This window comes from Magnolia sinica, chromosome 6, assembly GCF_029962835.1.
Source record: "Magnolia sinica isolate HGM2019 chromosome 6, MsV1, whole genome shotgun sequence".
NCBI classification, from domain to species: domain Eukaryota; kingdom Viridiplantae; phylum Streptophyta; class Magnoliopsida; order Magnoliales; family Magnoliaceae; genus Magnolia; species Magnolia sinica.
Window position 1 is genome coordinate 26,724,074 of NC_080578.1, and position 25,781 is coordinate 26,749,854.

General features: G+C 39.4%; 1 protein-coding gene across 3 annotated transcripts; it reads right to left on the reverse strand.

Annotated features, from left to right (window-relative positions):
- Positions 1 to 3,400: 3,400 nt before the first annotated feature.
- Positions 3,401 to 9,034, reverse strand: LOC131248590 (uncharacterized). Of its 3 annotated transcripts, XM_058248939.1 has the most exons (4): positions 8,871 to 9,034; positions 8,630 to 8,708; positions 4,081 to 4,130; positions 3,401 to 3,934 (listed from the first exon to the last, which is right to left on the reverse strand). In XM_058248939.1, exons 1-4 carry the CDS (start codon positions 9,009 to 9,011, stop codon positions 3,863 to 3,865), a joined length of 342 nt encoding a protein of 113 aa, XP_058104922.1. In that variant the 5' UTR covers positions 9,012 to 9,034; the 3' UTR covers positions 3,401 to 3,862. The 3 variants fall into 3 exon arrangements, with proteins under 3 accessions (XP_058104922.1, XP_058104921.1, XP_058104920.1); XM_058248938.1 differs by having other exon boundaries at positions 3,402 to 4,130; XM_058248937.1 differs by lacking the exons at positions 3,401 to 3,934; positions 4,081 to 4,130 and having other exon boundaries at positions 8,258 to 8,708.
- Positions 9,035 to 25,781: the final 16,747 nt, after the last annotated feature.

The following is a 25,781-nucleotide window of genomic DNA, read 5'->3' on the forward strand; positions in this document are numbered from 1 at the left end:
CTTCTTGGTAGAAAAACATTGGTTGATCATTTTAGAACCTTAGAAGTCTAGCTGCTCATGTTTAGTAGATAATAGAGAATTTTCAAGGCTCTGTCGGTTCGACCCACACTTGCGTTAGTCCAGCCGATCTAAGAACAACATCTAACAAGCTGAATAGGCGTTCTGTTGGTTCGACCAAAATAATTACCAGTTCTTGTCGGTTCGAACGATAACACCTGTCAGTCTGACCAACAGACCCCGCAAATCCATTATTCTGTTAAAATTTCCTCTTATATATGGAAATATATAGATCATTTCATGTACATTAACCTTAGACTTGATTAAAATCTGTATGGATTGGACCATGACAAATCCTTCCTTTAACAAGATTATGGCTCCTAAATCCCGACACCCGAGGCCACAATCATCTTATATGCTAACACCACTCAACGAGTTCCTTCAGGACGAGATTTCTGAGTATGCACCTAGACCATCTATTAAACTGGGAGGTTCTGTTCCACCTCCACCGCCCACGGGCCCCATTGGCACACTACTGATGAATGCGCAACACAGAGTCCCATCTTATGACATAGTGGGTTAGATGGCTGCTCTAATACAATAGTAGTAAGCAACATTTACAACCATATTGGAGGCTCTCCAGCATAATACCCTTGTGATGCTCTGCGTTCTGAGGAGACAAGAGAGGCAAATTTATTTGAGAGATTTTAACATTTGAGGCCACCTATTTTCTTAGAAGTGCTAGACCCAGTGTGGGCATAGCACTAGATGAATAAAGTGGTAAAGATGATGAAGCCACTCGGATGTATAGACAACCAAATGGTCACTCTCGCTACTTATGCCGTGGAAGGTGAGGTAGATATCTAGCGAGAGAGCGTGTGAGAAGAGTTTCGGCTGATTATTGCTGAACTTGAACCGAGTTCTAGATGAGGTTCAATGAAAAGTATTTTCCCCAGTCCTACTGTAATAAGAAAATATCTCAGTTCTTGAACTTAAGTAGAGAAATATGTCCGTGTCCTAGCATGAGGCATATAAAATATAGAAGTTTAAGGGAGGTCACTGGCCTAGAATTCAGTCAAGATTGTGCACCGTAGATTGTACCATCTTTGCTGATATGGTGGACAAGGCCATGTAGCCAAGGAAAGACTTCGAGCACTTGGCTAAGGCTCGTACTTCACTCAGAGATTCTATGAGTAAAGTGAGGCCAACACCCCCTATTCCTTGGGTGCCAAAAAAGAAGATGAGATTCACCCCACAGGTAGTTCCTTCCTCTCAACCTGTCATGCACTAAGATTATTATGGGAAACTGGGACATGTACCCTATTTCTATTATAAAATGCGTGTTGAAAGTATTATGCCTCCTTAAAATTTATTTTTTGCCTATCCATTTACTTAGGGGTTGTTTGGCACCATAGATTGGAGGGGGGAGGAGTTGAGGGGATTTCAAATCCCCTAATATGTTTGGCACCATAAAGTAATTGATGGTTTCAAATATGAAGGGTTTCAAACCCCTCAAAGAGGAGGGTTTGAAATCCATGGTGAAAGCTTGGATTACATCTAAAATCCTTCCCAGAGTTGCATGTGTAACATGTGTGTCACTAGACTATTAATATATTGGGCCCACGGCCCACTGATGATATCCTAAAACAATTAGATTATCAATTGCATCACTATAATTACTTTAATACGATGATTTGTGCCGTCCAAACATTATCCATGTAAATCAACATTTAAAAACCGTTGGTTAGTCACTCAGATGTGATCTTGTGCTTGTGGCCCAGCTAAGACTTGGAATTTCATCATTTTCAGGCAAAGTATACATTTCAACATGCTTGTTACAACCATTGTATCAAACATTACATGCATACACTAATTAAAGATATTAGAGTTGATTTAGTAATTAAATTCAAACCTCTGTAAGTATGCTCTGCATAGCTACTTTCGGATTAGAAGGGATTCTAAATTCTGGGTGCCAAAAACAATGGGAGGATTCCAAATCTACACTCCCAAACGGACCTTATATTGTTTTCACTAAAAAGAAATACGTTCCTTGTTGCGTTTCAGGATTATTTAAATAATAATAATAAAATCCCTCATATCCTCCTCTGTATACAAAAGTAGAAAATTCTTTAAATCCAATGATCTGGTGTTCGGTTTTCCTCAGCAAGTCAAAATCCTAAGGATATTGTACATTTGTGCATCATATCTTGAGGAAAGTGTAACGGAGAGCTTGTTGGTCGAATCAATCGAAGGGCATGCATTATCTCCAAGAGAGTTACATCATCCACGCCTTATCCCAACATTGATTAACGATGGGGCGATCTTCATCTAACCAAGTATGGGATTTCAGTTTATTGTTCATTCATTCTTTACAGATATTATCTATTTAGATTTGCAACAACAATATCTACTGTATATAGCAAGAGATGCCGGGGACAAAAGGCTCTATGCAAATAGTTTTACATACTCATAAGGTATAACGAAATGAGAGGGGTTTAACATAAAGGTAAGGGTACAGGTAATTTGGAGGTCAACATATGTCCAGCCACTATAAACCTTTGATATTCTAGGAGCACATGATAGCTGATACACACCCAATTTGTTATTGTTTGTACACGTGGCAAACAAGGCACGTGAATTATATCATATCAAACTATGAATCATTTACCAAAATTATACTGATTTATTATATAATAGCTTATTAGTGGACATTTAATTCATGCTTTAATAAAAAGTTATCATGTGGTCAATTTACCAAAAATCTGTCAGGTCAGAGGTTAGGATTGCTTAGACTATGAATTTTGAACTATTACACATTTTCCTTAATAACTCTCTTTTTTAAATTGCTCCCCACTCCTCCCTCACGTCTTAGAAACTACTTGCTCTCTACATGTGTGTTGCATGTGCCACTTTTTTAGTTATATTATACCATGCAGGTATTAAAACGTAACCTGACCAAATGAATTAAGGCTCGACTGATATGAGCCAGTCAAATGTCAAAAACAAATCTTTGCATTCAATTGCTTCTGACACACGCGCTTGGTGCTTTTTCATTAAGGTGTATTAGGGATTACAAGAGTTCTATAATCCCGTAGTTACAGGCTATTTTCATCTACAAACCAGTTCCTCGTGAACCCAACCACAACTAGAGTTGGACACGGGATGACTCGACCCGTTCGGCTCGATCTGAACTGAGTGGGTGAGTTGATCCGAACAAAGTAGATTTTGTCCAATCCGAACTCAAACAAGTCAAGTTCAGGTTACCTAGTAACTCGACTCGACTCAACCACAAATCCAACTCGGTATTGACTCGGTTCAATCCAAAACTTGACTCATGGATTTGTGCGTGTGTGTGTGTGTGTGTGTGTGTGTGTGTGTGTGTGTGTAAACTCAGATATCTGATGGAGAGGCTGCAATTCTGGCAAGTGCACCTAGGTTTCGAGTTGTGATTTCACCCCGTGGATACCCGATGCACCCGACCCGACTCGACCCGACTTGATACTTGTGATTGGGTCAGACTCGGTCCGGATTAGTCCAGGCTAGACCTGGACTCGGATCAGGTCAGGCATGCTGGACTCGGTGAGTCGGGTCAATTTTAGATCAGGTCTATTTCAAAACCGGATCGAGTCAAGTCAGCCCTAACTCAGTCCGACTTGACTCGATGCCCAACTCTAACCACAACCTAAGAAGAGAATAATAATATTAATCATCATCTGAGTGTGCCTGCGTGTGTGTGCATGTGCGTGCGTGCATGCCTAAAGGAGGGACGGAGGGCACAGGGACCGAGGGATGGGCCTAAGCAACCAACCTAGGCCCAACTCAAGCTTATAAAACGCAGGGTCAGCCTTACCGGTGGCTGGACAGGTTACCAGCTGATTGCCACCCTTAGGAGAAACTCGGTCCTCTTGGATAAGCATAAGGGCACCCGTAAAATCATCTGAAAATCCACAAAAAGAAAAGATCCAATCTGAGAGATCCATTGCATCTTAATGATAGCAGTGTTACACAATCAGAATATCGACATGGAAAAAACAAGTAACAAAATATGCTCAACTTGAAAAGTTCAGGAAGAATTTTTGTGACCCCTAATGGATTCAGGGTCCTGTCAGCCTTTGGTGTCACTCCTTTCCATCCTACAAAAGAAAAGAAAATCATTATAAGAACAACTTAATCAAACACATGTAAAACAGAACTTGGCACTTTAAAATTTTCAAAGCCAAAAGGTGACTGCAAATAAATTCATTTACAGCAATAGACAAGAAAGGTCATGAGATGTTTGATGGCTTCTTGAAAAGTTATATGAAGAGCAAAAATGGACTGATGTATTTTCCAACGTTCCTCAATGGATTTGTAACTCATTGGATATATCATGGCACACATGTATGTCAATGTAGACCACATCATGGGTCCCACTGTGAAATGGGGACATACCCATGATGATGACCAACGTTCAGGCACCAAGGAACGGTGCTAATGACTACACTAACAATGAGTTGATTAAGTCGATTCAATGAAATTGACTGAATTACTGAACACTAGTAATAAGATAGATCAGAATCCCCTACAAAATGATTGTGGATCCTGTTTTAATAGCGGTCAGTAAAAATGACTTTCCACAAGTGTAATTACTCTCCCCCAAAGCGTCTGCTCAGCCACATGTATTTGTTTGACTCCCACATAAAATGTTCTTTGGATGACGTCTTTGGCAAACCCGATCTTGTCCCATAAAATAAATAGACAACATAAGGCATATACTAGGAATAGTCACTAATCAGCGGAACCTACACAATAGCATGTAATAGAGGATGACTGAAGTTATCATCTGCTATATAATGTTGTCTGATCTTGTCGAACCCAGAGACTGTATAAGTAACTAATAATGTCACTATGCTTTAGGTGAAAAGCAAGCTCCTGAAGGAAAAATTATTAATGTCTCCCACTTGTTAGATGAACCGGTAGAGATACTGTATTGTGTGTGAGTGATTCCGGGTTCAATCCCTGGTAACACGCATGCAAGACTGTTATGGGTGTCTTTTGACTGTTATTCCCATAATGGCCATTGCGTTTCACTTTTACAGGATCACCCCATCAAAACCCTGTAATGTGTATTGGGGTCCACTGATACCATTATGTACTGGATTTGGCACACCTTGCTCATTTCCAATTTTAACCCCATGCACTACTTCTAATGACTTGTCCCTTCGAACACTACTTTCTTTACCCTTGCTTGTTTGGATTTGAGGAATTCAAGTGTGGATATGGAAAAGTACAATTATCTAATGATTCAACACTTTTGTAAAAGGGATTCCATTTTGAGGGTTGTTGTTTGGATAGCAAGTAGAAAACCTGAAATTCATTAGACAAGGTTTTTTTTAGAGAGATAAATTCATTAGACAATGATCACCGACCTTTCAGGAAAAAGAAAAAAAAAAAAAAAAAAAAAGGAACAATGATCACTATGTATCTTGTACTAGAGAATTTTGATAGTGGATGAAGGTTAATGATTACTTTCAACAACCACTGTTGTCTTGTTGAGAGAATCTAGTTTCTTTTCTCTTTGGATTCCACATATCCAATCACAGAGCTCAAATTAAATTTAGAATCATCAAAGGTCAGTCAACAGCTCACAAAAGACAAGTGTGTGAGTGCAACAAGTGCAAATAGTGATTTTTGGTTCCCAAATCTTGAATGCTTTCAGTAAACCAAGGGCCTCTAGTCTCTCAACTTCCAAAAAAAATAATAATAATAATAAATGTAAGAATCAAACCTTCTGCCACAGTGTAAAACAGGGTGATAATGGATTGCCTTGCCTAAGGCCGCCACCTGAGCTTTTAAAAATCATTTTAGTATGCCATTTATCATCACCAAGAAGGATCAATTTTCCCATAAGCATGTTCTTTCTCACATGGAAAATAAAAAATAAAAAAATCAACAGGATTGTATGTCTTTTCCTTGTCCAATTGCAAAGAGATTAATTCTCCAATGGTAGTTCTCGACACTCCCAATTGCAAGTGATGAATCCTAAGAATGGCAAGATGATGGAAGGCATTACCTCTCTGATCAGAGTGGAAAGGTCTTTGGAAATTACTTTATGTAGACAACCTTATTTTTAGAGTGAAAATGTAGAATTAGCTCCCTTGCTAAGCCAACTTCTTTCATAGACTCCTCTACCACCCAACCCATATTTGCAGATACTAATGATGATCAAGCTCGTGTTTGGCTTACATTTTTCAGCCTTCTACATTCCCCAAAGCAACCGAAGTGCCATTCCTTCCTCTTTTACAAAGCCCATACATAACAATACGACATCTTTGCCATCATTGGGAAGAAGAGTCGCCTATGTCATTTATCTTCCATACAAAGCCCCCCAATAAAACTGGTCAAAGTAATGGCATTTGGTTCATGGAAGTGTTTCAGAATGTCTCCGAGAACAGTAAACACCAAGATTGACCTGATACAAGTGACAAAACCAATTCACCAGAATGCTCAATGCATATATGGTAGGAGTGATTCCTACACGATTCACTCTCTAGTACAGAAAAGCAGAGTGTGATGATGTTTTATTCTGGCAATAAACCCTAACAGGTGATTAAAGGTTGGGGTCAAAGAATAAGGTTGCATGCAGGCCATGCAATTGAGAAGCCTGATACATCCTCCAACCTCATTAGTATTCCATAAAATTAGTTTTCCAGATGGCTAAAATTTTGTATTATTAAAGGGCATAGGAAGGGTTTTAGACTAAAAGTAAGGCATTTAGGTAATCCAGTTAAGCGACCCTCTCGTGCTTTCCAAAATAAGGTAACTCTGATACTCTGGCAGAGTATGATGTCTGGCAGAGAATGATAGTTGATGAGCAAGATTAAGAAATTGTGTACCCATGGTATATGATGAATTGAAACTAAACTGTACAAATTGGAGGCCCTAATTTTGTAGATGTCTCTTAAAGAGAAATTACATTGATCTGTTTCCCTTAGTGGCTGACTAGTAGATACTTAATGAACAATCAAATTGAAAACAGTCAATGGTCCAAAATCAACAAACAAATGCTTATTAATCAGAGGTTAGGATCATTAAATCAATTTGAAATTTGGATGATGATCTATCCAAAGTGTGCCCCATCGTTTTAATTGAGATATAATGAACGACAAGTGTACAAATTCAAAATGCCTAAGTATTAACCATCACACTCTACCAGAGTACCAAATAACTCCCGTTTTCAACCACTTCTCAATCCCTCCTCTCCCATGTCCTGTCAACGACATCTTCTCTCTACACATTCATCATGTCATATGACCCATCTACCAGTTTATTAAACAAAAGAAAGGGACATGGTGAAAACCGTAAAACTATAGTCTAGCACATGGAGGTAAATGTGATTCTAAGCTCAATCACAAAGTAAATAGGGAAAGAACTCAATCTTTTGTAACCAATGTTAAAACAAAGCAAATTACAGAGAAGTTAAGGAACAACTAAGGTTGTGTTTCTCTATGGGCAAAATAAAGATAATTCATAAACATTGGAATTTATGTTCTTAGTAGAACTTCCAAAAATCATGAAATGATGCTTGTTTAGTCACAAAAGAGCTCTTTCTTTTTCAGTGTAAGTCCATACTCTTGTAGTTATACTCAATCAGAACCTTGCTAATCCCACAAAAGTATACAAGGCAGCTCATACACAACACACCACGTGGGCCAGCGCAGCAGACGGACCAATATCCAGGCCATCCAACAGGTAGGTCTCACTTTATAGATGCTCTTGCCCAACCATTCAGCAAGCGGGCCATGATATCAAAAACAGGTCAAACTTAAGAAAACTTCAGCCAAGTTTACCGCCATCAGATGTGTTTCATGAATTGTGGCCAACCTGACTAGTGGGCCGCCCTGATTCTTGGGACAGGGCATCAATGTAGCAGTACCTCTCTAATGGGTCACCTATGTGCCATGAGGGCGCATATGTGGCATGTACATGAGCTGCCTGGTACATCCTTATGGGCTTAACAAACTCTTGATAAAATGATCTGAAACTCATGACAAGATGAACATGACCATTGATAACATTAGACCATTTGAAATAAAAATATCAGCGGCTCATATTCAACTCCACAAAATGAGAAATTGAATCTTTCTTTCAGCATACTTTTTGGGTCATGGTCCATAAGAAAGGCACTCAATAGATGGACAGTTCTCGACGTGAGATCTTCTCATGTTGGGCCATCAAGCAAGCAGAAATCATCGAAGCTCAGGAAAAACAATTACCTAAGCAATTCAATCCTCTTCATTACATGCTTCCCAAGAGACAAGAGTGTTAACATGCTGCACGGAAGGTACCCACCATGAAATGGACTCATACACAAAACTCTGCCACTGATTCACATCGTACTGCGACAAATCCTTTCTACGGCAGAAAATAATCTTACACACCGGTTCACAATTGTGTCTGTGCAAATGTTTGTCGCCGGTAACATAATTCAGTTCATCTAATCCAGTATCAATGCTATATCTTTCCATCCACTCTCCTTTCTCCAAATCCTTCAAAACCCATATCTTGAAACTGAAGGGAAAGTGCATCTGAGAGGCAAAACAAAGAGAACCATCCATCTCATAAAGATCAAGCTCTCGATCAGGGTACATACCATCGCACCTAGGGGTTGCAATATCATAGACAACTTCCCTTGCAACATCCATAGTAACTATGCGTCCCACCGGCTGGACCTGAAAACCATCCATTGTCAGCCAAAATAGATGTCCATCAGCAAAAATAGGATCATAGGACCAATCGAGATCGTAAGGATGTAGAATGCCAATATCTCTCCATGATTGATCCTTCTTTCCTAGAGTGAGTACACACATTTTATAATCACTGTAAAATACAACCTTAAATTTCCTAGAGGCGGCACCGTCGTAGGCCAAACCCAAAGACGGACCGACTGAATTAACACGTACATTAGGCGGAAAGGGTATCGATACACACCGCTTAGTGACAAGGTTGGCAATCTGAAATGTAACTCCGGTCATTATGTATGTGGCCTCTAAAAGTAGTAGACCATTGCAAAAGCCCAACAACCTTGAAATACTGGCTATACCATCTGGGTCTAATTGCAATTCTTTCCCTCATGCGTAGGTTTAGCATGTTTGTATGCGTTAAGGTTACTGTCTAAAAAACATGAGGGTTTAATTTTTTTCCCCTCATGCTTAGGTTTAGCATGTTTGTATGCGTAAGGTTACTGTGTAATTAACATGGTGCATTACACATATACAATGCGTGGATTCCAAAGAGGTAGATGAATCCAAAGAGGTAGAGCGATCACTACAAGAAAATATACCTTCACTGGCGGTTTTGGCTGCTGGTAAAGGTACCAAAAACTGTCAGCGAAGTCTTTGTCGGTGATGAGACATGCACCAAGAAAGGAGGCGTCGCTAATTCATTTTCCAACGTCCATAAGCTTTTCGGGTAGTTTTGTTGATTGCCGCTATAAGGGGAGCTTTACCGGCGGTCAGCAGCCTTCACTACTGCTCACTGCCATTATAGCCTGAAAAAGTGCTAACACCTCACCACTTTTATGTATTTATTGTATATCCATGTCGTTCATCTATTTTTCTATTTAATTTTAGAATATGATAACAAACCTTAAGAAAATAGAAATTTCAGATAGACCGTACTATTAAAAATAGTGATGAATGACCATTAAAAACTTTTTTGTGAGACGAAATTTTTGGATCAATCTGATCTTCGTATTTTCCCTTCATTTAAATCCTCTTGATATTATCAATAGGTTGGATGGAAAATAAACATTACAAAAACTTTATGACGAGCCCGTTGGAAATTTTAATGGTGAGGCACTCGAACACCACTATTTGGTGTGGTCCACATGAGATCTGGATCTGTTTAACTTTTTGGAACACATCTTATAATAGGTCCTAAAATGGGCTGGAGAAACGGATGGATGGCATGGATGTATAACACATCATCAAGGTGGGCCCCATGGTAAGGGTAACACGGTTTTACCCGGGTATCACCTAATCTGCTCTTCCGGACGGGCAGGGGTGTCGATGGGCCTGGCTCAGGCCCGACAAATAGAATTTAGAATCTGGCAGACCCGCCTGGCCCAAAAAGTTTTAAAATTCGAGCCGAAAACTACCCAGGTCAGTCTCATTGACAACCCTATGGACAGATCTTGCATACCTAGCGACCTCACTAACGAGGAAGCAAATTGCATGATGTGTGTTGAAGTCACCAAGTTCTATGGCCCCAACGTGATGCATGTGTTATATCAAAACCATTCATCCATTTGATGAGATCGTTTGAGGCTTGAGCCGAAAAATGAGATAAATTCAAATCTCAAGTGGTCCACACCGAAAAAAAAGCAATGGGATTAAATGTCTGCAACCGAAAACTTCATAGGGTCAAAGAAGTTTACTATCAATTTGATATTCGCTTTTTCCCTTCATTCCACTTTGTTTGACCTTTTGCACACGTGGACTGGTAAATAAACATCATGGTAGGTGTTGATGCAAAAATTTGCTCCATCATTGTTAGACCTTTGAGTACCTGCACACGAAAAAGACAAAGGAGACTCTAGCTAGAGCAGGGACCCTTCGATACCAAAGTCAGGCTAAGAATCTGGGTCTAGTAGTATCGAGAGATTTTGGGTGAGAGATTTTGTATACTGTTTACCGTAAATAGGCCATTTATTTATATGGCAAGAGTTGATTACATGTGTGGAGACGTTTCCTAAATTATAAGCATGCGTTCAACGGATTCTCTCAACTATTTCGTGTAATTTTTGGCGAAGATAAGATCAAATAGTCAAACCCTGAAAAGGTTGAAGCAGATGACCGAGGCTAATGTTCATGGCCGACCTAACCTGCCGAGGCTAAAGTGGTCTTGGCCAACCTAACTTGGGAGTAGTATGCCAACCTGACCTAGGAGTAATATGCCAACCTAACCTGGGTACTCGGATGAGTTTTAAGCCTCCCCTTATCATTGGGAAGATGGCGGACTTGTCAACCTTTCTTCCTTGGCCATTGAGGAGGTCATTCGTCATGACCGGCGCTAGCCGACCTCGTGTCCTGCAAAAATGTCTGAGCTGACATCTTCTCTTTAGTTAGTCTATTTTTACCCATAACAGTTAGTAAAATATATGATTCATATTAATTAATTACTTTTCAAATATCTTCTAATTAGTATTTAGCTAAATTGTATTTGAATTTGCAATTCGCCACATGCATTTATGGTATTAACCTCATTAATGTAAAAATTATGTTAAATGATGATTTTTATCTTTTCCACTGTGGGCCACACACCTAATACATGCATGTGACGCTTTTTCTTTGGCTCTTTTGCTTGACTTTTGTTTGGGTTTGAGTCTTGGGTTGGTTGGGATAAGCATTTAATACCCCAATTGATAGAGCTGGTTTGGGTTTTGGGGGGTGTCTTAGGATAGTTATTAATTCTCCCCGAGCTAGACACTTTATAGCTTTTAAAAAAAAAATTAAATTCTTTTTTATTTTCTTTGTTTACACTCCAAACCCATGTGGTAGTGGAATTTCATCACTTATGGGTACTCAAAACCCCTCTTGTTGAAACAATTGTAAGCCTAGGGGGCAAGAGTAAGGACCCAGTATGCTTTATAGCTTTAGTACATATGAGTAGGGCTTTACACGAGCAGGGTTAGCTCGATAACTCGCTCAACTCGACTCGAAAAAGCTCGATTTGACTTGGTTCGAAATTAAGTTCAAGCTGATTTTTTGAGCTCAAAAAAATTTCAAACCGAGTTCGAGCTGGCCCAAGCTCGACTCGACTCGGATCGAACCCAACTCAAATCGAACTCGGATCGATTCAGTTCAGTGACTTGGTTACTTTGATATTGTTGTTGCTCACCAAGTGTTTGATGAAATGACACAATGAAGTGTGGCTAGTTGTAAAAAAGGTACGCATATGAAACATATACCCTTTTTTCTTGATTTTTATATTATTTACAAGGTGTTTGATGAAATACCTGTAAATCCATTGTTGCTATTTTACATAAAGCAAGAATTTGAAAGTGCAGTTCATATGTTTGTGAAAATGTTATATAGGCGAACTCGGCTCGATCTTGCCTCGAACTCGGCTCAATCTTGGCTCGAACTCAGCTCAAATTGGCCCGAGTTGCTGACCGAAATGAGCTCAGTTAGCCAGTTAGGCTCAAGGACTGAGCTGAGGTCAACAAGTGGCCGAGCCAAATCGAGTTGTGTCACACTCAACTCGGATCGACGTGTACACTTCTACACATGAGGATCCTTTTTATCCATGCATATGACATGGATGACATGTTTCAATATGCCACGTCTGACTAAGTTCAAGAATCAAGCATGACTCCATGTGTACATATGTATCACAATCAATCTTTAATCGTTAAAAAATATTGCACATGTATCACATGTACACATGTGCATTTATAAGTGTGCTATCAACTTATTTTGAATTTCTCCACATGTACCATAATTTATTCAGCTTATTTTATGATCATGTTTGTTTGATTAAAAAAAACAAAAATAGTTGAGATTGGTCAAATGGTTAGAACCATCCGATGAAGTGGTCCTTGAGACTTACGGCCAATCAAAAGTGGGCCTACATTAAAGACAATCTAGATAAATGATTAGTTTCTTCTTTTTTTTAATATCAATTTTGACCATCTATTTTATTGACCATGGATCGAGTGGCTAGCATCACATGGTTTAAGTGGTTCTTGAGAGTTATTGTCAATCGAATGTGAGGCCTAAATGATGGACCGTTTAGATCAATGATTAGACATTTTCTAGTATAATATTTTTGGACCGTCCATTTTCCAGTCCATTGATGGGATGGTTGGAATCACCTTATCAAAGTTACTTTTGAGGATTATGATCAGAGAAAGGTGTTCTATACCAATGTTCAAACAGTGATCTTAGAATAATTAATTTGGAGCACCATTTTCCTGGCTATAAATCAGATGGTTAGGATCATCCCATCGAAGGGATTCTTAAATCTATTTTATTGGTCATTGATCAGAAGAATATATCTTGTGATCCCTTATATTATGTGCATTTAATAACAAACCAATTGGATTTTGTATGGTACTCGCCAAACACACAGACCAAATTGCAATTTGGCGTCCAAATTCTAGGGCTGCCAATGGGCTGGGCTAAGGTTCGTCCAAGCCCAGCACACAGTAAAATCTAGTCCAAGAACAGCCCAGGCCCATGATTGGCCAACCAAATAGGGGCGGGCCCACCATGTGATGTTATGCTTGGCCTGGGCCCAAATATAGCTTAAGCCTGAGCATGACGACCCTCTTTGGTGCAGGAATTGGGCTGTCCATTTGGCATGCATAATCATTCGTGATATCGACAAGAATGTCTTCGAAACCTTACATAGGCTAGGCGGGCTCAGGTCTGGTTGACAGGCTCTTGTGCACGGCCTGAGACCTGCTTGATTAGTGAAGGGGCTTAAATTTTAGGAATAGGTTCAGCCTTTGGGCCTGGTATTTCAACCCAAGCTAGCCCTAAGTGGGCTGAGCCCAAGAACCCAATCGGCTAGCCCGACCCACTGACAGCTCTATTTATGGCATATTGCTGGATATCCAGATGCTAGGCAGTGTGCCCTATGGATAGATCTGGGAAGGGAGGACTCACTCGTCCTACTCGTTCAAACCCCATCAACCCGAACCGAATGGGTGAGTCGATCCGAATTGAGTAGACTTTATCCAATCCGAACTCAAACTGAGTTGAGCTTGGGTCACCCAGTAACTCAACTCGACTCAACTCTACCCGAAATCTAACTCGGTATTGATTGGACTCGATCCAAAATTCAACTCATACATAATAATAATAATAAATTACAGATTTGACATCTTAGATGTGAGATGCTGTGTAGTTGATGGAGAGGTTACAATTCCATCAAATACACCTAAGTTTTGAGTTGTGATTTCAGCCTGTGGATACCTGCTGCACCTGGCCTGACTCGGTACCTATGACTAGGTTGAACTTGGCCTAGATTAGTCTAAGCCAAATCCGAACTTGAATCGGGTCAGGTATGCTGGACTCGGTATCAAGTTAGGTCATGTTCAGGTCAACTCTATTTAAAAATTGGATCGAGTCGGGTTAACCCTAACTCGGTCCGACTCGACTCGATGCCCAGCTCTACCTAAGGTTGAAAGTCGAGTGTGTTGGGTTGGGTTGGGTCGGGCCGGGTCGGGTTGGTGCTCAATCCTATCCCAACCCAAGGTTCCTATACCTCAACCCTAACCCCACCCAACCCAACCTCGGGTTGGGAATTCTCAACTCAAGCCTAACCCAAGCTGGCTCAGTCGGGTTGGTCGGGTAGATGCTAATATTTTCATTATTACATTATTATTCTATTACATTTTCAATACACATCTTTTTTTTTATACCTATAATTTTATTAATTATATATGTAGTTATTTGTGGTAAAGAAGTTCATCTTTCTAAACAAATAAGCTAAAATATAGGACAACTACTCCTTTAAAAGTCATATAGCGTATCAAGCAATCTATTTGAGAGAGAAATCATGCGTATCTTGTTAGCTTGAGTCATCGAAAATGATGCGGACCAATGAAACCTGATGACATTGGGATTTCCTGTGCCTTCAACACAAATAATTGGCACTCACAATTATAATTAATTTATAAGGAACTTATACATTGATCAGGTTCGGGTTGGGTCGGCAACCCAAGACCTCAACCCAAGCTCAACCTAAGTTTTATCCAGTTGGTGTTTGTATGGACCAAACCCGATACATCCTGCCCAAGCCCAACCCAATGTTGGGTCAGTGATGGGTTGGTCGGGTTAAACCCACCCAACTTTCAGCCCTAGCTCTACCCATGGACTAGGATTGGGTGGTGAACACAACACCACCCAGCTAGGTGGTGCAAAAGCTCTGTAGAGCCCACCATGTTGTATGTGTTTTATCCGTGCCGTAGACAGCTTTTCTACCGATACTTAAGGATGCATTATAAAATGACAATGCATCAAAATGTGAATACTCTCCTTATGCAAGGTCCACATAAATTGGGCCCAGGTTCGGCGATCCACACCACTGATCTTCTGGCCACTACTTTGGATGATGGATCCCATACTCCAGGATAGTTGTTTTCTGTCATTCAATTGTCCTCCTAAAAATGGGAGAGGATTAGTTGAGACCCGGGCCTCACCCAAGACTGTGCAACCCTTACATAGGGTCCACCTTGATGGGTGTATACACCCCATCCATCCATTTTTACAGATTATTTTAGTGCATTATCGAGGAAATGAAGCAAATCCAATTATCAGATGGACCCATAATAAATAGTGGTGATTGACCATTTATGGTCCACAAAATTTTTGGATCAAGCTGATATTTGTTTTTTCCCCTTCATCTGCACTTAGGTGACCTGGAAAATAAACATTGTGGAAACATTAAGCTATGCTTAAGAAGTTTTTATCGTCTACCTAATAATTGGATCTGCTTCATTTTTTTGATAATGCCCTAAAATGATATGAAAAAACAGATGGGCCAGGTGGATACAGAATACACACATCAAGGTGGGCACCACGGTAAGGGCCGCACCATCTCTACTCCCTCTAAAAATAGAATGTTAATAGAAAAATATTTTAATGGTCCATAAGAATATCTACATATTTGAATGATAGGATCCTCGATCTTAAAGAATCGTGGGCCATGCTCGTATTCAAGAGGTTACATAATAGCCTAGATCACATGGGAAAACACACGGCAACTCGGACTAACTCATACAATCTCGCGTTGAGTCATGCCTTGCTTAGTCTGGGGTGAATTAGCCTGATGCACCGGAGTCTGGGGTGACTCGTTGTATCAAACCGAATCAATTCTGACCGAGTCTGAGTCAACTCAGATGAGTTGCATGAGACTCATCCAAGTCTAAAACCCATGCTGGATCTACAAAGGACGAGCCCCACCAGTACTAATGTTAGCAAAACGACCCTATTCAAAATAATAATAATGATAACAATAAATAAATAAATAAATTGGATAATCTGGCAATGGTGATGGATGATACAAACAGACCTAAAAATTCTGCAGAAATCATCACATATGTGGCATGCAACTAATTAACTTGAACAGTAGATTATGAGTACCAATTTGATTATCCAACTATTGGATTGGTGAACATTTATTGGCCAGATAAAAATACAAATATTTAATGGTCTTATTTTAACAAACAAGTTTAAAAGATCAAGATCTATTAATAGGTCAACAATCAGATTACCATTGGGAAGATCTAACAGCTCAAGGTTTGTGAATCTCAAAATTGACAAAGGGATCAGCCATCATCCATTTGAACAATGAGATTCAATCTAAGCCCTCTATTTAGTCTGTTATGGATTGGGAGTCTTGCAAACAGGATCATTATTATTGGCTTTTTAATCCTCACAAAAGTGTCCATGAATCAGAGGTTAGAGCCACTCAACCAATTGAATCTTAGTTGGTTTAATCTGGATTAGTGTATGGAATTGTTAATGCCTATGTATCAACGTCTCTAATGGGGTACGGTCGTCACTTGTTTCAAGCTAGGCACAGATACAATATGGTGAGTTTTGATTAGACTGCAGGCCTTGTTAGTGAGGCGTGATTGCGTCCTACCCAAACCCCTCTCCAGTTGGGAACGGGCAGCAGCTTTGAGTGGCCACTAAGGGTGTACATCGAGTCGAACCAAGTCGAGCTGGCCTCAGCTCAACTCGACTCGGCCACTAGCTGACCTCAGCTCGAACTCGGCTCGGCTCAGTCCTCGAGCCTGACTGGCCAACTCGACTCGGTTTGGTCAATAGCTTGGGCCGAGTTCGAGCCAAGATTAAGCCGAGTTCGCCATTGAGGCATTTTTACAAACATGTGGACTGCACTGTATGTAAAAACAGAAGCAATGATTTTACAGGTATTTTATCAAACACCTTCTAATTAAGCAACATAAAAACCAAGGAAAAAAGGGCATTTGTTTCATGTACATACCTTCCTTGCCACCAACCACACTACGTTGAGTCATTTTATCAAACACCTGGTGAGCAACATCAACAGCAAAGTAATCGAGTCACCGAACTGGTTCAATTTGAGTTTAATTTGAGCTAGATTCAAGCTGGATTCGATCCGAGTGACTGGTTCGATCCGAGTTCGATTCAAGCTGGATTCAATCCGAGTCGAGTCAAGCTGGGGCCAGCTTGAACTCAGCTTCGAATTGAGTTGAATCAAGCTTTTTCGAGTCGAGTCGAGTGAGCTAACCGAGTTAGCTCGGTTTGTGTACACCCCTAATTATCTCTCTACCATAGGAAAATGGATATAGAAACTTTCTCCAAGTGTTTCTTTAATAAGAGAATTAGGGTTTTTTTTGTATCATTTTAGGATAAAATACCCCAAAAATGAGGTAGATATATCCAAGGCTCAAGTGGAGCACATCACAAGAAGTAGTGCTGAAAATGATTCTCGATGTTGAAACTTTTCTAGGGCCCACCATCATGTTTATTTGCCATCAAACCTATTAATAAAGTTACAAAGATTTAAACGGAAGAGAACATAAATATCAGCTCCATCTGAACTTTTGTGGCCCCCAAGAAGTTTTCAACATAGGAAGAGTTTAATCCCCATTGAGTAGTCCACTTGAGCCTTGGAACTGCCTCATTTTTGGATTTATACATTAAAATGATAGTAAAAGAAAACATGATAGATAATGTGGACATTAGAGTGGACACTTAAAGCTACTACCTGTTCCCATCAGTGGTAGGATGCAAAAACATGTTAGAAAGTCGTTCGGTTGTGCATATAAAATAAGTCTTTCGACCCACCCCACTTACAACCGAAGTCTGTCACGCATCAAATCCAACCACTGTATCCGTACCTAATCCGAGTCATCAAACATCACCCTCCCATAGTATTAAATAACCGCCCAACCCAAAATAGTGGGTGGAGGTGCATTTGGACGGTAACGTAGGATTTCCTTTGTTTTCTCTAGTGGTTAGGTTCTCCGAGCGTGCACGCAGCTTTCTCAGTCATACCCAAAGTCATGAAACGTTGCTTGAGTAGCGAAAAGCTAAGGTGAAATGACGCCTTCCCTTTCTCCTTTTCAACTACTCCTACTCCCCTTCATAGGTGTAATAGGTAAAGCCTATTTATAGCTGACAATACAAAGAGAGTCTCAAACAACGTTGTATGTGAACTCTCACACACAACGTTTTCTTTCCTAATAACGGGCCACTTGTACATAATATCTAAGCCGTGCCTAAGGTGGGCCGCACCGTACAAACACGTGTGGTTGAACTGCCTACAACCCAACTCATTAGGTGGGCCAATAATTACATATTGAGTGATCATTTAAGCAGAATGGACCGTCCAACTTAACTCTTCCATGGATCAGATTTTCTAGAGTCAATAGAAAAGTAAGTATGAGAGGAGAAAAGGAGAAAAGAAGAAGAATAAACGGATCTGAATGTGAAAGTTCACGTGCACCGTTGTATGTGAACAGTGGTACGATTAAAATAATACGAGCATGGGGAATGGGAAATCGACGTTGATTTGGTGAGATTTTAATAAGAGAAGTCATGGAATCCTGCTAGGAAAAGAAACCAAGAGAAAAAGGACGTTGTTTTTTTAATTAAATTATTATTATTATTATTAGAATAATAATAATATTATTATTATTTCTACGTGTATGGTCATTTACTTAATTAATGGACAGGAATCGTCTGCTAGACTTGTTTTACTCGGCTGCATAAAAAACATTCAAGCTCTAAGAAGCCCAACATGTTTTAACGTGAATCTACTCCGTCCATCACGTGAGAATCTTTATCTGAACAACACGTACAAAAGATAGGAATGATAAAAATCTCTGGTGGGAGAAACCAAAGGAACAATGTAAAAAATGAACTTAAAAAACCTCTAAGTTTACTCAATGTGGCCTGCGTGATACTTGGGTGAGCGTGATTTTTGAATTTTCACTTCATATTGGTTTGTTACACATGATTAGCGGCTTTGATGAAAGATACACAGCGTGGTGGCCCCACACACTAGCCTATGGTTGGCATCCCGTACCTATTATGCAGTCCACCTGAGGATCTCACTGATTACTTTTTTCTTTTGCGGCAGGAACCCCAACTAGAATCAAGGATATAACATGATGGACGGTGTGGATTTACATATACAGGCCCCACAAGCATATGGGTTTCGTAAACGGATTGGCTACTCCCCTGACACCAGCCCGGTGGCTGGTGGTCGGTGCTCTGTGGGCCCCACCATGATGTATTTTTTTCATCTATTCCGTTCATCTATTTTTACAGATCATTTTATGTTTTAATGATAGAAAATAGAGGGATATGAATCTCAGGTAGACCACACCACAGGAAAACAATAGTGATTGGATATCCACCATTAAAATCATCCTAAGGCCCACTGTACTGTTTATTTGACATCCAATCTTTTGATTAGGTCATACAGACCCAGATGAAGTGAAAAAACAAATATCTACTTGATCCAAAACTTTTATGGCCCCCAAAAAGTTTTTAATGGTCTACGTTCATTCAACAATGTTTCCTGTAATGTGGTCCACTTGAGATTGGGATATACCTAATTATTTTTTCTCTTACATAAAATGATCTATAAAAATAGATGGACGGCATGAATGAAACACATACATGATGGTGGGGCCCACGAAGCATGGACCACCAGCCATTGGCTGGTGGCAGGGGGAGTAGCCAATCCGTTTCCATGGGTTTCACGCGCTGAGAACCCGTCCTTTATTTAACTGCGACAACATGCGTTGGATGAACAGGAAATGACATTAACGTGTTGTTGACAGTGTTTGGCAAGACGAATTGATATCTGCACCCAACTTGATTGATTTGAAATCTTGAAGACACCCATCTCGTGCAAGTGTACCGTTTCTGTTCCCAACATGATAAATGGATGCGTGTAAATCAATGAAAGTCATATGCCGACGGTTGCATGCACTGTCCGCATTGTGGGGTCCATTTTTTATGGAGCACATCCCGAAGATCACAATAGCTGTCTGTTTTCCTTTTGATGGCCCATTTAATGCCCACCAGTTGGACGGTTAGGATCATCCAATTAGTGTGTTTTGAAGGCTGTGCTTACGCCTTAGAGGAAGGTGGTCTAGAGTACTATACTCGCTGCCACGTGTACGGTCGACAAATTGCGACAGTTAGTAGATGGTGGCGAAAGCGAGTGAGATAGGAGAGTTGGGCTGGACTTCCATCATGGGCACCATGAAGCCCAGCACAGAACCTTACACGTGGCATTCGTGCACTCCAATTCTCTGCTATCCTAAATATGGGCCCCCTTGTCGACGGATAACTATCTTAAGTTCATTTTCTTTGGACGGTCTAGATCGTCCCATTAGCTCACTTTCCGTGCCATTGCCCCTCTGGCCCATGATTTGGATGATTGGGAACCGCAGACGTGTAGGCAACGTGACTACTAGATAAGATGCTGCAAAATCGTGGGTTTTGATAGAATGTGGCCCAGCTAACGCAGGGACCTCTTTCTGACGGGTGGCACCCGTTTATATGATGGGCCTCACCGTTGGTGGAGGACATCAAACCATATCTAACCGTTTGATTATTCAAAAGTTAGGTAGACCGTCCATATTTGAAGGAAAAGAGTCAACCATCAAAAGATCAAAATACTCCAATATTAAGAGTTCTTATTCTTTTGGCTTATCACATTTATGAGGTGAGGCCCATCATATGAACGGTTTGGATCACTGAAAGATGATGACCCAGATGCCCCTGAGTATATTAGAGCAGCAGGTGGGGGTGTACTATTGGGAAGAGGACAAGGAGGAGTTGACGATTTGAAGGAACAAAAATGAAGTTGGGCCCGAGATTCAGTTGTACCATGCCTACTCGTGAAACTTCATTTCTACAATCAAGGACATTTTCGTCATTTTCTTATTCTCCCAATGCGGCCTTTGTCCTTTTGACTTTGACGTAGGCATCTTTGGGACCGGCCACCCCACCACGCCAATCGTACAGGGCGCGCCACGTGTGAAAAGAAACAAGTGTGTCTTATCTAAGCGGTTCTTCCTGCGGAGTGTATGATGGATCTGACGCAGTCGAAATCTTAACCACTGGATTTAAGGAAAAAAAATTTGGATGGTTAAAAAGGGTTGACCAGCAGTCCACATTCAAACCAAAAATTAAACGGTTAGGATTGCCCTAATGGCCTGGTTGTTGGGTGGATATGCGTCATGAGCACGTTAGATCGGACTCGGCTTCGGTAGTGACCGCTCCCGTACCGAGCTCGGTTCTTGTCGGTGATGGAAAATCTCCGTGGGTCCACCATGACGTATGTGTCCTATCCATGCCGTCCATTCATTTTGCGAGATCATTTTAGTTCAGAAAACAAAAAATGATGTAGATCCCATTTTAGTGCAGGAAACAGTGTTGATTGAACGCCCACCATTAAAAGCTTCCTTCCTGGGACTCACTGGTTTATTTTCCATCGAACATTTAGGTCACGTGTACCTAGACGAAGGGAAAACACAAATATCAGCTTGATCTAAAACTTGTGTGCTATTAAAAAGGTTTTAATGGTGGATGTTCAGTAACCACTGATTCTTGTGGAGTAGTCCACTTGAGATTTGTATCAATCTTATTTTCTAACTTATGCCATGAAGGATCTGAAAAAATGGACGAACAGTATGGATAAGAGATATACCATAGTTAGGCACATGGAGCTTTTTCTCGCATCGACCGGCGTTACAAAATCAGTAGCTGATTGGGTGTTACCCAATAAATTTAGAGCTGTACAATAAGTTGAACACCTCAGCTCAGCTTAACCTTCCAGCTCAACATCTTAGCTTGGCCCAACTATACAAATAGCATAGGTCCAGTCTAGGTAAGCAAGTTAATAGAATCCAGTCGTGCTATGGTAACAACTAAAAGTTTAAAAACAATATCTGAATAGTACATGTAATTTAAAGATCAATAAATTCAAAAGTGTAATATATATTCACTATTATTATAATATTATAAAAACATATGTTTAATAAAATATAACTAATCTTAAACCAATAATTTAACAGTGTAATCTATTCGGGAGGGAGATTGGGGAGGAAATTTTCATAGATAGAGAGAAATGAAGGCGAGCTCTACTCGCATCTCAAGTGGGAGCAGGAGCTGATATGAGACGTTCTTAATCCTTTCAATCCAACAATTCTTGACAAACGAGTGCAAATGTGTGTAAGACATATGAGTAGGTCAAGCCGAGCTATACGCTGCTCAACCTCAGTTTGTTTTTTTAACGAGCTGAGTTAAATAGACCTTGACCGGTCTTGAATCCCTCTTTAAGGCCAATGTGATCTAAGCTAATCCGAATCATATTGGATGAGCTTTTTGAAATAACTTGGCTTACCAATACCATGTGGGCCAACATTAATGAATTTGTTGTATATCCACGCCTCTCATCTATTTTTTCAGCTCATTTAATGATTTTTATCTTAAAATTGAGGCAATTCCAAATCTCTAGTTGACCACGCTACTAGAAATAATTGATGATACAATGGAGAAGATTAGAAATATTTTTAATCTTCTATCAATTATTTCTTTAGCTTCTTTATAGAAGATTAGAAATATTTCTCTTCGACAGGTATTATAGTCTCTCTATCTTTGAAGATTGATTTGATTTTCTTAATTTTCATCTTTTCTATCTATTTTGATCTAGTCATTTATTCAATTTATTACTTAAGATTATGAGTAAATATGAATTATTTGGTTGCATCTAATATCATATATTTTTAACCTTTGAATACTTTGTTTTTTATTTTTCTTCTAAAAATTGTAAGTAAATTTATTATAAGGTTTTTACCCAATTGTTCTTCTTTAAATAATTCTGGTTGATGCTGCTTACACTCATACAAGAAGATTTAAGACACCATACCATAATGTTCAGTGTTGGTTGAGTGACTTTCGTAGTGGTGGGCGGCCTATTAGTAAAGATAAGGTTTTTAATTATATGCATGCAAAGTTACAGAATAAAATCGAAAGGTCTTTTGGCTTGTTGAAGGCACGTTTTGCAATTTTGAAGCAAATGACACCATATTCATTCTCGACGCAAAGAGACATAGTTATTATATACATGACACTACACAACTACATCAGAAAAGAATCCATCTCCGATTCACTCTTCCAATAATACAATGATAAAAATGTTCTTTTTGATATAAATATCGAATCATAAAATGATATGCCTAAAGTGGAAGGAGTATTGGGAGACTTTGAACAAACTATTATGTCAAATATGTGAGAAGAAATTGCCGCTACACTTATACATGCAAATCATTAATTTTTTTTCTTATGTTTTTATGAATAATGATATTTTAATTTTTTATTAAGTACTTTACTCTATTTAAATTAAATATAATAATTTTATTTTTATTTAATAAAAAATAATTTCTTTATAATATAAAACATTTCCAAATAGGAGATAGGGGCAAATGTATCAAATTAACATATTTCAGACATTTCACATGTTTGTTAATAAACAGGTTATTTCAAATTTAGTACTTAAATTTCAGACTTCAGCCATAATTACCAAACAAATTTTTTAACTACAGATTTCAGATTTCAATTTCAGGCTTTAGACATCAGATTTAACAAAGGGGGCCTAAATCTAACAGCCCTGTGACCACAGCTTTTCTAAAAGTAGTTCGCAGTTAAAAACTTTTCGTGAATCATCGACCGAGAGAAACCAAGAGCAGAACTTTACCGTCGGTGAATTTTATCACAATCAAATGACCGTTGCTGGTTGACTATATTGGCCCACTTCATTACGTTTGGTCCGACACCGTTTGTATACTTCACATGTTTGTACCAAACCTTGTCTCATCTATTTATTTAGGTGAACTACATCATGTCTGGCTCAAATGCATATACTACAATGTTGTAGTGTGACGTCAGAACCTTCATTGAAGACCAACGACTAAGATGAGTTTTGTATAATTGAATCATGACCATGGATCCAACCCAATGTCATTAAGCTAGGAACAGCTAATAAATATCTATAGACTGTCCATCCTTTATGTATATCAATGCCCTACTTAATTATTGGACCAGGCCATTCGGCTGGGCCAGAGGGCCAAACTATTCATCTGGTTCAAGTAATAGTTCCCCAACCACCAGCCCAGATTTCAAGCTTAGGCTCCGGAGAGCTTAAAAGACAAGTTTTAAACTTACCATGGTTCACTTAAAAAGCTTATACAAATACATTTGTGAATCAAAATAAACAGTCGAGCCTTGATCGGCTTGATTGGTATAAGCTAACATTACATGCTAAACTCAACCAACTTCGTAAATTTGGTTAATGTGAACATATGCACATGTAACATCAAAGGTTTAAATAAAAAGAAAAAAACAAAAAAGTAAAAAAGAAAAATACATACACCTACTCAAGTGTGGAGATGATGATAATAATAATAATAATAATAATAATAATAATAATAAGAGTGGAGATAATGTCCCATAATAGAGACTTGTTGTACTTTCAACAATCACACCATGCAAAGTAACACATGGCATAAGTCATTTAATTAGCCATGACAGTATTCTAAATATATCAATAATTACGCAAATTAGCCCTTATAGTGCATTTCACATTGAACTAGCTATTTTTTTTTAATTAATATTTTTAACATGGAACTCATCCTACTTCGTTTCTTTAAGATAAAAAGATGTTAGAGAAGTCTAGCAATTGGATGTATAGTATGTATTATCAGTCGAGAAATAAGAGATTGATCTATGCATTAATTATGAAAATTAAGATAAATAAATTGTAACTACATACTTGTTAGAGAAGTCATATGAGAAATTATTGAGTCAGACAAATCAAATCTTCTGTGCCCTACATCTTTAAAGGGATCTAGGGGATAGGAAAGAAACGCTTCCATGATCGTATCTAGGTATGGGGACCCATTCGACACTTATATAAAGTGTGAAGGAGTCATTATTTAATTATTTAATAAAAACTCATCCATAGTCTTCCTCATAACTCCAAACTAAGTGTTTCCAAGTCTGATAAATGCCATGTAAAGAATGTACTATCCCTTCGCATTTTTAATATTACTGTTCATGCAAAAATCTAGTCCACCTTCTTCAGACCTTTGAGTACCTGCACAAGAAGAAGACAAATAAGACCTTGATTAGAGTAGGGGACCCTCCGATGCCAAAGTTAGGATAAGAATCTGGGTTTTACGGTATTGAAGGTTTAGGGAAGAGTTTTTTGCGTACCTTTCACCCTTGAAGTGTCTCTCATTTATAGGAGAGGGAGGATCCCGCCGTACAGGGATTCTCTCCCTGATTTCTAGGAGATTTGATTTAGCCGTAATCTACTTATGGATGCTTCCCAATCCTGAGATCCTCGGGATCGAGAATCCTTTCCCAAGATTTTTGGAACGGTATTTAAGCTTACACCATTTCTTCCTCGCTCAGCTCGGCCTTGACCGACTCAAGTAACAGACGAGTCTCGGCTGGCTACAAGGATAAAGTTTTTTGCCTCCTGTCGGACGGAACAAGATCGGCTTATGGCCGACGTTCTTCCCTAATCCGATAACTGACACTGTAAACGGCCTTTTATGGATCGGTTTTATGGTCGGTCAGGTTGTTTTTAGCTTCAGGGCCTCAATCGACCTCTTTAGACATTGCTGCCTCGTTAACCGAGCTAACTTTATTTGTCTTACTTTGCCTATGGCTCCTGACTCTTAAGGTCTCGGTCAGGATTTGTTTCCTAGGAAT